The sequence below is a fragment of the Mesitornis unicolor genome, unplaced genomic scaffold, assembly GCF_000695765.1.
Source record: "Mesitornis unicolor isolate BGI_N332 unplaced genomic scaffold, ASM69576v1 scaffold9249, whole genome shotgun sequence".
Lineage (NCBI taxonomy): Eukaryota > Metazoa > Chordata > Aves > Mesitornithiformes > Mesitornithidae > Mesitornis > Mesitornis unicolor.
The window spans coordinates 18,085-29,122 of record NW_010206522.1 but is presented as its reverse complement, the minus strand read 5'-3'; the positions used below and the strand labels follow the sequence as shown (position 1 = coordinate 29,122).

Below are 11,038 nucleotides of genomic sequence, written 5' to 3'. Positions count from 1 at the left end.
TTTCAGACAACTTCTCGGCGTTGGTATCTGGGCCTTTTAGGCGGCCCTGGCTACTTCTGTGACTGGTCTGGTTTTTACAAAGTGGAGGGGCAGGAAAAATCTCTCTTCAAAGATGCCTTGAAACGGCGCTTCCCATCAGGAAGATAACTGGCAGAAAAATCCTAGTTTTGCAAAGTTTAAAGTTTTGCTGTAAAGCTATGGTTGATACCCTTGGAAACAGCTGGGAAAAGTCAGAATTCCTTTTCTGTCTTCGTGAAATGCTCCCGAATGTTCATTTTATTCACTGGCGAAACACACGGTCTTTGTGGACGCTGAAGTTAGGAAGCAGTAGTCTGGTGGTTTTCTCCTTTGTGTCTTCCAACCCTACTTTCTGTTGCTTCTGAAAGGTTTTGGGCTAGGAGTCTTGTGGCTCCCTCATATATTTGGAAGGAGTTTTCCAGTTCTGGGCCACGCTTACCTTTTGTATGTAAGGAACAGACTTTGTTTTATCTCTTTATGGTTTTGCTAACCTCACTGTTAAATATGGTGTCAATATTAAGTAAGTTACATGCACCAAATGTTATCTTTTGAGTGCAATGTGAGTTGTTAGTGACAGCTGGAAGGTAATGTCATGTGGAACACAGCAGCAGGAAGCTGGGTATCTACTGTAAATGTATATTACTGCTTCAGGTTAGGCTCGGTCACTTAAACTTAACAAAACAGGAAGCTGCTGTCAGTTCAGCTTGATGACATTGTTAGTTTCACAGTTCTGAATGGCGTGAAATCAATACCCAATTTAAAGGTCTCAGCAAGCTGATTGAACTGACTTTTTGGGTTGGAGGAGGGTAAGGTGGGGTGGGTTTTTTTGGTTGGTTGGTTGTTTTTTTAATAAAAAGATAACATTTTCTATTTCTTTTCCAAACCAAAAAGGGTGATCAGCGTACCTTAAGGGTTTCGTCAGTTCTAACTGGACTACTTGCTTGCTTGCTGTCAGAAATTTGTGCATAATGCTGTTGTTTAGCATTTTAGGGCTGCTTTGCTCTGTACCGGAAGTGGGGGGATTTCAAGAACTGGCAAAGTAACTGATACAATTCTTGCTTGTTTTATGGGGTGGGAGGTGGGCAGGTAGTGTTTTTCAAGTGGTTACTCAGTGGAAGGCTGCTGAAAATGGGTCTGTTTATAAAATTACCTTTGGTGACTGAAGGTGGTGGGTGAAGTTTTATAGAAAGGGGAAAAAGTTTGACTTGTGTCTTGATGATTATCACTGAGAAAACAGAAGAGCGAGTACTGTTGTTGCACACTGCCTGGGAAGAAGCTATTCTTAAAGTACCAAGGTAGACTGATGTGATTGATGTAGGAAAAAACCCGCATACTAATTGTTATCGTCTGCTTCTTTTTCAGATTGAAGCAAGTGAATTCTGATATAACTCAACTTTGTTAGAGGGCTTTTTTTTTAAAAAAAGTTGATCCACAGTGCATCAGAGCAAGTTACTACTTTACTTTTGAGTGACTTACAGGTGCTTGCCTGCATTGCAATAAAGGACTCATATATTGAGCAAGACTTATTTATCTCTTCGTTTTGGAGAGCCTAATAAACTGTTATTACAGTTTCTGTACTGACTTTCAAAGTTTTGAAGTCTAAAAAGACATCTTTAAAAATAAAAACATGAGCACGGCCAGAACAGAGAACCCTGTTATAATGGGTCTATCCAGTCAGAATGGGCAGTTGAGAGGCCCTGTAAAACCCAGCGGGGGCCCAGGAGGTGGAGGCACACAAACTCAGCAACAGATGAACCAGCTGAAAAATGCCAACACAATCAATAATGGCACTCAGCAGCAAGCACAGAGTATGACCACCGCTATCAAGTAAGTGTGTGTATAGGCTGCCATGAAAGTAATGCTTGAAAGTCGCATTTGGGAAAGTGTTCTCGGATTCCCATGTGTAAAAAGTTTTCCTCTGTTTTATGACCGGCGGTTGGAAGTGTCCTGTGATATGCATTATGAAATGAAAGCCGTATTTCCAAGTGCAAGCTTCTCTCTGATCTTTGTAGTGCGTTAGTGTTGAAAATCAAGTTTGATGCTTTGCTTTTCAGAACGTGTATCTGCTTGTCAGAGGTAGCCCGCTGAGCAGCAGCAGCAGCATCCCGTTCTCTTTGCTCGTTGCGAGTGGTATTAGAGGGAAGTTGGGGAGTGGGAAGGAAGTGAACCAAAAGTGAAGGCAGAGGAGGAAATACCACCTGGTTTAAGTCCAGTTGTGTGTGCTTTTTAGTTGTTTGTTGCAGATCTTTCTTGTGGTGAGAAATGCTGTGGTGATCTTTTGTCATAGCTCTTAAACAGTAGCGCTTACTCTGCTCACTGTAATGCTCCGGCTTTAACTCATCAAGGCCTGAGCTGAGATAATATGGTACCACTGTGATACCCTCCTACCATCAGACTGCTTTTGGAAGCGTGCTAATAACACGCGAGTGTGCTGGCTGGAGATTCAGAAAGATGCAAAAGACATGGATGTTACGGTAACGTCTTGCTTTTCTTTTTTTCCTGTGGTTCCTCCTCCCCCTGAACTACATTCCTTTTTACTTTGTTACTCGATTGTTTTCAAAGGAAGTGACAGCTGTCGTCAGAGGTGTGTAATGAATGGAATATTCAGGTTCTTAGTTTGCCTAATGCATTTCCCTGGTTTTGTTTTCAAATGGGTTACTCTAGCGAAACCCATGAGTTAAACTCTTCAAAATTCACTTACAGCTTCCTGGGATTGGGAAGAGAAAGACTTCTCTTTACAGTGGCTTTTGGGAGAGGATAAGTGTCTAAACCTTACTGAGAGCAAAGGACGGCATTTGATCAACAGGCGGAGCGTGTGCTTATCTAATTTTCTCCTCAGAAGCGTTTTTTATTTTCTCACGTTACTCGTGGGTCAAGAATGATGTTCCCTGGACAAGAGAATTTTTAAATATATTTTTTTAAGTGATTAAATACTCCTGTATGGACTTATTTTAGCCAGTTTCTGTCATATGACTAAGTCAGTGCTCAGTTTTAAATCTGTGTTCTACCAGATTGATTCAGCGCCCTAAAAATGGGTCTTGAATCATGACTGGATAAAGATTTCACAAATTCTCTGAGCGCTTGGCAGACTGCTGATTTTTTCTGTTTACATTTTCCTCCCTGTTGCATCCTGCTTAGCTCAGAGAAGACTTGAGCTCATCTGTGTAGGCACTCTTAGCTTTCAAGAGGTGAAAATATTAATGTTCATTACTGTATCTAAGGAAATAAAAATGCAAAGCAAAACTGTTAAACCATTTTTAAAATTATTTATTCTTACTTTATTTTTGGCATAGACCTGGTGATGACTGGAAGAAGACTTTAAAACTCCCTCCAAAGGATTTGAGAATCAAAACTTCGGTAAGGATGGTTGAGTTTTAGGAAAAAATATTAAGTAAAAGATGCGGGAGAAGCTGCAGTGGCAAAGTATTTGTCCTAGGTAGAGATTCAAAAGCAGTTCAGCTCTTGCAGTTTTCAATGAAGAAAATGTTCTGCCAGCGCTTGAGAGAGATGCTTCTCTTGGAAAGCTCAAAAATGGGGTTTGCAGTGAATTTCTTACTTTATTAGTGTTATGTCATGGGGCTGATTGTCAGTGCCTCTTGTGAGGCAGATGGGAAGATGTCCGTGTATGCTCGCAGTGCTGTATTGGGTTATGAGAAAGCTGACGTCGCCCTCTCCACTGTATGGCATCGCACAGAGCAGTGGGAACTCCTCTACGGTCAGGGCATGTGCTTTGTGGCCTTCCTGCAGAGGCAGCCTCACGTTGAGTCAGACCGATGTGCAGCTGCGAGTTGTGTGACCCTAACCTTACGCGTCTGCTTTTTTTGATTATTCAGGACGTGACCTCCACAAAAGGAAACGAGTTTGAAGATTACTGTTTGAAACGGGAGTTGCTGATGGGAATTTTTGAAATGGGCTGGGAAAAACCATCTCCTATTCAGGTTGTTTACAAACAGAATTCCTACAAGCAGTGTTTGATTTTTAGAAATGTATTGAATTTCTGATTCGTGCTGAAATGTCGAATAGTCGTGTCACAATTTGGAAAAACTGGGGTTGTGAACAGTAGAACTTGGTGTCTCTTTGGGGAAGGCGAGAATTTCTAATGAATGACTAAATCGTCAAGTCTTGCAATCAGTGGCTTGGAGATGGGACTGACTTACGCTTTGCAGAGGTTAACTTGGATTTTCCTCTTTACTCTAGAGGCATTAGCGCATTAATCCTCTGTTCAGTGCCATCCTTCATGTGAGTAGTCCCAGTGAGAACAGGGCTGTGCTGGGAATGTTCTGGAAAACTGAGTTACCACAGGCTGCAAACCTTTGGTTGTCGCAGAGGTCGCTCTGGCTTTATCGCAGTCTTGGCTTTTCTATAATAAGCTTCTGGAAGGATCATAATGAAGATTATGGAAGCGAGATTAATACGTTAGCAAGTTTAATTTTCTGTTCCTCCAACTTGCTTTTACTTTTTAAGGCTTGTTCTGTTAAGAACTGTTGATGTGTAAAATTCAAGGGGATGGAGAGATTGAACTCTCTTTTAGTTGCTCTTTGGAGGATTATCACTGACAAAGCTCTGCCATCGTATCTCTTTAAGGCATGAGAAAGCTTTGGCTTTTAGGTAATTTGTCTGCTTTAAAACAGATTCTGACCTGCCACCTTTCCAAAAGGCTGAGGTTCTTTAGATGTTGCTGTAAAAGACAGTAAAGTGAAAAATACTCGAGGCCTGTGTTTGAACGGCCGAAGATTCAAAAGGAAAGCCTGCTGGTTTTGTGTGAAGTGTATCACAGGAGCGTACAGGTTTGAATTACACAGGTTGAGGTGATTGTGATGTTAAGGTATGGGTGGGTGTCTTTTTTTCATAGGGAGACTTTGCTAGTCGCTGTTCCTGGCGCTTCAATTTTTTCCCTTATTTTTCATGTTTTTCCTAATGTATCGGTATGGGTTTACTGTTCTGTGGTACCTGATCCCTAATTTTCTTATGACCCAGCAATATAAGGACTTTTAAGTGGGATACGGGGAGCAGAGCTATTGCTTTGTTGGGGAACAATTTCCTAATGGGCTTAACTCCTTCCTTTGTGAGTCTGCGATGCTTGCGGTTGCAGGATAGTCTGTTCATGAAGCAATCGGATTTCATGTGATACTGTTAGTGAGGAGAGTTCAATTTGGTGACCCTCTCCGGCGAGCGTGGCTCATGATTGCCTATGTGCTGTCTGTCCTTGCATTTCAGGAGGAGAGCATCCCCATTGCTTTATCTGGTAGGGATATCTTGGCTAGAGCGAAAAATGGAACAGGCAAGAGTGGAGCCTACCTCATTCCTTTACTTGAACGGCTAGACTTAAAGAAGGACAATATACAAGGTCAGTTGAGATGGATCTCACTTGGCTGCAGCCAGGTAATGGTATCGATTGCTCAAATCTAAAACCGGTTAAGGAAATTGAGCAGCATAGATTGTCTGCTCATACTTTCAGTGAAACGTAATGGGGAGCAATGGAGGAGAGCTGGAATTTTAAAAGTCCCCCAGTTGCTTTCAGAAGCTTGAAATGAAAGGTGTCTCCTGGACTCTACTGTCTTCCCTCAGAAAGTGGACTTGGAGTAATGAGGCAGCGTGCTGGCTGGGGGACTCATGCGGAGCCAGTATCGAGGGACGGGGAGCCCGTGCAGGAAATTTTCCTTGTGGCGAGCTGTTTCTGGGTATTGGTCAGGATATCCTGTGTGGAACTCCAAAGCCATAGAAGTAGACCTTTCGTTAAGTCTCCGTCCCCTCGGAGGATTAACATTTAAGATGCAGCGTGGTACTAGTAACTCACACTAGTGCTTTTAACTTTCAGCAATGGTGATCGTTCCCACCCGTGAACTAGCCCTGCAGGTCAGTCAAATCTGTATCCAAGTCAGCAAACACATGGGAGGTGCCAAAGTGATGGCAACAACGGGAGGAACCAATTTGCGAGATGACATTATGAGGCTTGATGATACAGGTCAGAGCGCTTTTGCTACTCTACTGTGGCTGTTTGTTCATGGCTTTTACAGAATGGCCCTGGAATTTCTGCTTGTTGTGACTGTGTGCCTGGTACAGAACAGGTTACAGTACGTCTTGTTCGCCGTTTGTACCCTGTCATTATTCTCTCAAACTGTATGAAACACGGCCACGAATGCTTGAAATGTTTTTGTTGCCTTAACCATTTTCTTCTTCTAACCTTACAGTGCATGTGGTGATAGCTACCCCTGGGAGAATTCTCGATCTCATCAAGAAAGGAGTAGCAAAAGTTGAGCATGTCCAGATGATAGTATTGGATGAGGCAAGTTGCTCATGTTAAACGTGTTGGGGTTTTAACACCTAGCTACAGCAGTGGTGTGTCTTGGCGAGTCTCCTCATTAATGCGCAGCAACGAATCAAACGTTGCTGAGACGCGCTATAATGGTATAGCTCATCCTTTTCTCAGTGTTTTCAAGAAGGTATTTTGGCAGAAGAATTTTTCTGTGACCAGTTAAGGTTCCATTTATTTTCCCTGGATTTGACTCTGTTTCAATTGAAGTGCTGAAAACCAGGAGAGGGTAAACTTACTGATGAATCCTGTGTCCAGCAGCTAAATCAGACGTCTGTTGGAGCATGGTCCGTGCTCCAAGGGGGACAGTCCCATCATAAGGGCAGGAAGAATGCTCCTGGTGTTTAGTTTTGTTTTCCTTGCCAGTGTGGTACTACCAGAAGACTGAAATCCTGCGCAGTTAATTTAACATGCTCTTTATCACTTCTGTTACTACAGGCAGATAAGTTGCTGTCTCAGGATTTTGTTCAAATAATGGAAGACATTATTCTCACGCTACCTAAAAACAGACAGATTTTGCTCTACTCGGCCACTTTCCCTTTGAGTGTACAGAAGTTCATGGTGAGTGCAGATGTGTTTGTGTACGTACGATGGTCATGACATTGCACGCAAAGTGTGTGAATGAGTGGGGCGTAGCTGTTAGCGCCTGTTTTTTTTAGTGCTTCCAAGCTGCACTGGTTTAATCTAAATCAGCCTGAATCTAGGACAGAAGTTTGAAAATAATCTTTGACCAGCAATAGCAGTAATGGGAACGCCACGTATGCACAGTTCTTTCCTTTACAGTACTGTTTTCTACTTTGTACATGAGTTGCGTGCCGTTTGCGCTGTTTTGCTTCCAAAGGGTGCTCCTGTTTGGCCTGCTCGGTCACCTTGGATTTTTAAGTAATCCTTTGTGAAATCTTACCCACTCTGCCTGTCTTGTGTATGGCGTGAAGAGTGAGCGGCAAGGTAGCGCATCCTTGCCATGGCGGAAGTTCGGTGTGCTGGAGGGTGGGAGGTGCTTTGCGTGTAGATATGCCTGCTTTATCCTTATCTTTATTTTTCAGAATTCCCATTTGCAGAAACCCTACGAGATTAATCTGATGGAGGAGCTGACCTTGAAGGGAGTTACCCAGTACTATGCCTATGTAACCGAGCGTCAGAAAGTACACTGCCTCAATACTCTGTTTTCCAGGGTAAGTGGTAGGGCTTGGCCAACAAAATGCGGAAGGTTTTTACCTTCTGGAACCAGGAGTAAGACTGAGGGTGGCAAAGATGGCTTAACACCACTTTTTCCTTTTCAAAATGTGATATTTAGCTGAAGGTAAAAATGTGTGCTTCTCATCCAGCACCCTTGTGTTACACAGCTTTGATTATTCCCCCCCCCCCCCCTTGGTACAAAAACACGTACTCTATAATTACCAGCAGCATACGCGCTTTCCTTTCTTTCTGGAGGGGATTTAGACTTAGGTCTTGGATCATTTGTTAGTATAGCGCTGCATTTACCAAGCGTCCTACTTATATGTTCAGCTCCAGATTAACCAGTCGATCATTTTCTGCAACTCCTCTCAACGGGTTGAATTGCTAGCCAAAAAGATCTCCCAGCTGGGCTATTCCTGCTTCTATATCCATGCTAAAATGAGGCAGGTGAGTATGAAATCTACAACAGTTTAATCCGCACACCACCCCAGGCTTTATGGCATAGCTGAATTGAGTCTTGCACTTGTTTAAATTTGCATGTTCTTTGAAAGCTGAAACACGTGCTGCTTTGCTATAGATTTGCTTTTAGATGCACTGCCTGCCCCTCAGTTTCCAGACTCCTCAGTGTAGCTGGTCAACTGGTGTTTAAGAGTACTCCAGGTCCAGTTAATTGGTCCGGTGTAGGCACAGACCATGGCCAGAAGGCACGGTTCTTACTGCTGCTGCCTCAATTTTTCGAGCCTGGGCAGCCATGGTAGACAACAGAGTGTAACTGGCACAGATGGAAACGAGCCTGATCTAAATGACAAAAAACCCAAGAAAGCCGATTTGCTTGGCTTTGCAAACAGTAAATTGTGCACTGTGGCTGCAGGGGAATCTGAGAAGTCAGGGAGGTGGCTTTGGTCAAACTTGTGAGCGAAAGTCACACTGATGTATGCGACACCATGGTACACCTGTGGCCTTGGCGTAGCTGATGAAAAACGCCAGTGTAACTTTGCAGGCACAGAGGTTTCTGTTAATTGTACAGTAGCTCACGCGTCCTTGAGCTTCCTACTTGTAATTTCCTTGTTTTCAACAAATGTACTAAAAGCTGTCAAAAGGTTGAAGTGATTGAGGTTGAGCTGTGATTCTATGATGCATGTGAAGCATTAGTAGTTTGAAATATCATTTTTGTCATGTTACATGTAAGCTACAATAAAATCAAATCAAAGCTTTGGAGACAACCTGGCTTCCTGTTCGTGGAACTGACAGGTAATGCCAATGTGTGCTGGGCCACTTGCAGACAGGTAATTAATTAAGCAGAAACAGAAGTGGTGTCAGTATTGAGAACAGAGAGAGAGTGCAAATAGGTTCCTTGAGGTCTGGGGTTTTTTATGCTCTTGATTAGTCAGTAGATGATCTTTGTGGCAAAATGCAGGGGGGTGTGTGTGGAAGCCTTCAATTTGTTTGTTGACACTGTTAATTGCACTCCTTAATCGTGATGCTAATCTCTGTGTGGCCTGGTGTCAGTTTTTTGTGAGAGGAAAGTCTTCGGAGACAATTGGCTCGTCCCACCTCTGATGCTGAATCGGTAGGGAAAAGTACTCCATACTGGAAAGGGAAGTTGCTGCCTGCTTCTGTTTTTAAAGGGCTGAATAAAACATGCATTGAATTTATCAGGGGGCTGGGGGCAGACGATAGTCAAAATATCAGTTTGACTTCCTTGATGCATGTTTCACGTAGTTGTATCTTAAGATACTCTTGTTCCGAGTTGGTTTTGATGCAACTGTAGGAGGCTTTCAAACACCGTCTATTAAGTAAGTGTCTTTGTTTAAAAGTGGTACCAAGGACCCCTCTGGTAAGCTCTTTAGACTATGTGATGTAAGAAGTGCTAAAAAGTATGTACCAGCAGCTGTGACTTGGCTGCTCTTTAATGAGGAGGGGGAGGAATTCACGTGGTTGAAGTTCAGTGCTAGTAACTTGAATGTACCTGCAAGTCACAGCTGTTTTTTGTTTTGTTTTGTTTTCTTTGTTCATATGTGTATATTTCCAGGAGCACCGCAATCGTGTATTCCACGATTTCCGAAATGGCTTATGCCGCAATCTTGTTTGCACTGGTAAGAGTTCCTAAATGTTTTCTTCTTTCTAAAGGTGTTGTGATTAAAAGCGGATTAGCCATTAGCCTAGGTATATTAGATGATTTGTAATAAAACAAAACGGTATATTTTGGTAAGATGTCTTTGTCAAGCCTGCATGTGGCAGGGTGCAGCACTGCTTTAGGCTTGTAGATTTTTGTCTTTTGTGACAAACTGTGAAGGTGCACCTTGCTACCAAATCCTTTAACCGTGATAGCGTTGTCTGTGCGAGTCCTGTGTTCCGTGCATTTTCACACGGGCCTTGCTCACCGAAACACCCGTAGAACTGTGGCTAGGATCACCAGAGTAGGTTTTGCCAGTTCTTTAAATGTTTCTAGCTCACCTTCTGTAGATATTTGTATAGTTGCGATTGGCCTGTGTGATCTGAGTTCTCCATTGTACGGTCTGCTTGGGCAGTACCGCGGCCGTGTTTGCCGATGGCTGCACGTGTCTGGGTTTTCTTAACAAAAATCACTCGAAGCGGAAGAAAAATAGCTGAGCTAGCGAGACGTAGCTCAGGCCTCGGGTCTGTTACGTGACGCTGGCGATGCGCAGTCGTGTGAGGAGGTGCTGGTATAGGAAGACTTGCTCAGAAAAAAATAGCTTCGTGCTAATTACTGTTTAGGCATAGATGTGCAGATCCGGTGGTTTTGTCATTCTTGTGTTATTCACGACCGTAACGGAAAAAGAGCAGGAAGAAGCTGTAACAGAATTGCATGTGAACTGTCTTTGGAATAAGGAAAGGTTATATTTGGAAACTAGTGCAAGCCAATGTTAATCGTTGTTAATCTTTCTACCCTCCATACTGTCAGCGTTTGAGCTCTTGAAAGTAACTTTCTTCATGGCCTGGATTGTCTTTCAGATCTGTTTACCCGAGGTATTGATATCCAAGCTGTGAATGTGGTGATAAACTTTGATTTCCCAAAGCTAGCAGAGACTTATCTCCATCGTATTGGCAGATCAGGTGAGAGGAAAAACGTCTGTTAGCTACAACTTTGCTGATGACTGTGATGTTTCTTAGGCTTGAATTGGCTTCTGGTTTTTTTTACTTTATCTGAGAGAGGTTATAGGTAGCTTTGATTTTTGACAAACTTATTCTTGGGTATCATCTCGGGTGGTTATCCTCACAAATATCTGAATAAAGGGCTGTTCTCTTGAAGCTGGCCAGAACAGCCTAATGGTCGGGGGCAAGCCTATTTTGCTTTAATCTCTGGAGACTTACTGGTGCTCCTGTTTGCAGTTTGGGAAAACTCTATACTGAAAACTTAGCTTCTGTGATGCCTTAAGCATAGTTTTCTTCTGTGTGCGCTCCAAGGTCTGTTTCTAATGTGTACGCATTGGCAAAATACACCCCTAAGAAAGGCAGTACGTGGAGGAACTCGGTGTACTTGACCTTTGAAGTTCAGGTTTGCTC

At 43.0% G+C, this 11,038-nt stretch overlaps 1 protein-coding gene across 2 annotated transcripts in view; it reads left to right on the top strand.

The window, feature by feature from the left end:
- Positions 1–1,380: 1,380 nt before the first annotated feature.
- Positions 1,381–11,038, top strand: part of DDX6 (DEAD (Asp-Glu-Ala-Asp) box helicase 6) — an 11,284-nt gene continuing 1,626 nt past the window's right edge. For both annotated transcript variants that reach the window (XM_010191789.1, XM_010191788.1), the window contains exons 1-11: positions 1,381–1,845; positions 3,312–3,375; positions 3,852–3,956; positions 5,236–5,365; positions 5,837–5,983; positions 6,210–6,304; positions 6,770–6,892; positions 7,378–7,506; positions 7,841–7,957; positions 9,543–9,606; positions 10,487–10,588. In XM_010191789.1, coding sequence (XP_010190091.1) covers positions 1,646–1,845; positions 3,312–3,375; positions 3,852–3,956; positions 5,236–5,365; positions 5,837–5,983; positions 6,210–6,304; positions 6,770–6,892; positions 7,378–7,506; positions 7,841–7,957; positions 9,543–9,606; positions 10,487–10,588 — 1,276 coding nt within the window. In that variant the 5' untranslated portion in view covers positions 1,381–1,645. The remainder of the gene's footprint in view (positions 1,846–3,311; positions 3,376–3,851; positions 3,957–5,235; positions 5,366–5,836; positions 5,984–6,209; positions 6,305–6,769; positions 6,893–7,377; positions 7,507–7,840; positions 7,958–9,542; positions 9,607–10,486; positions 10,589–11,038) is intronic.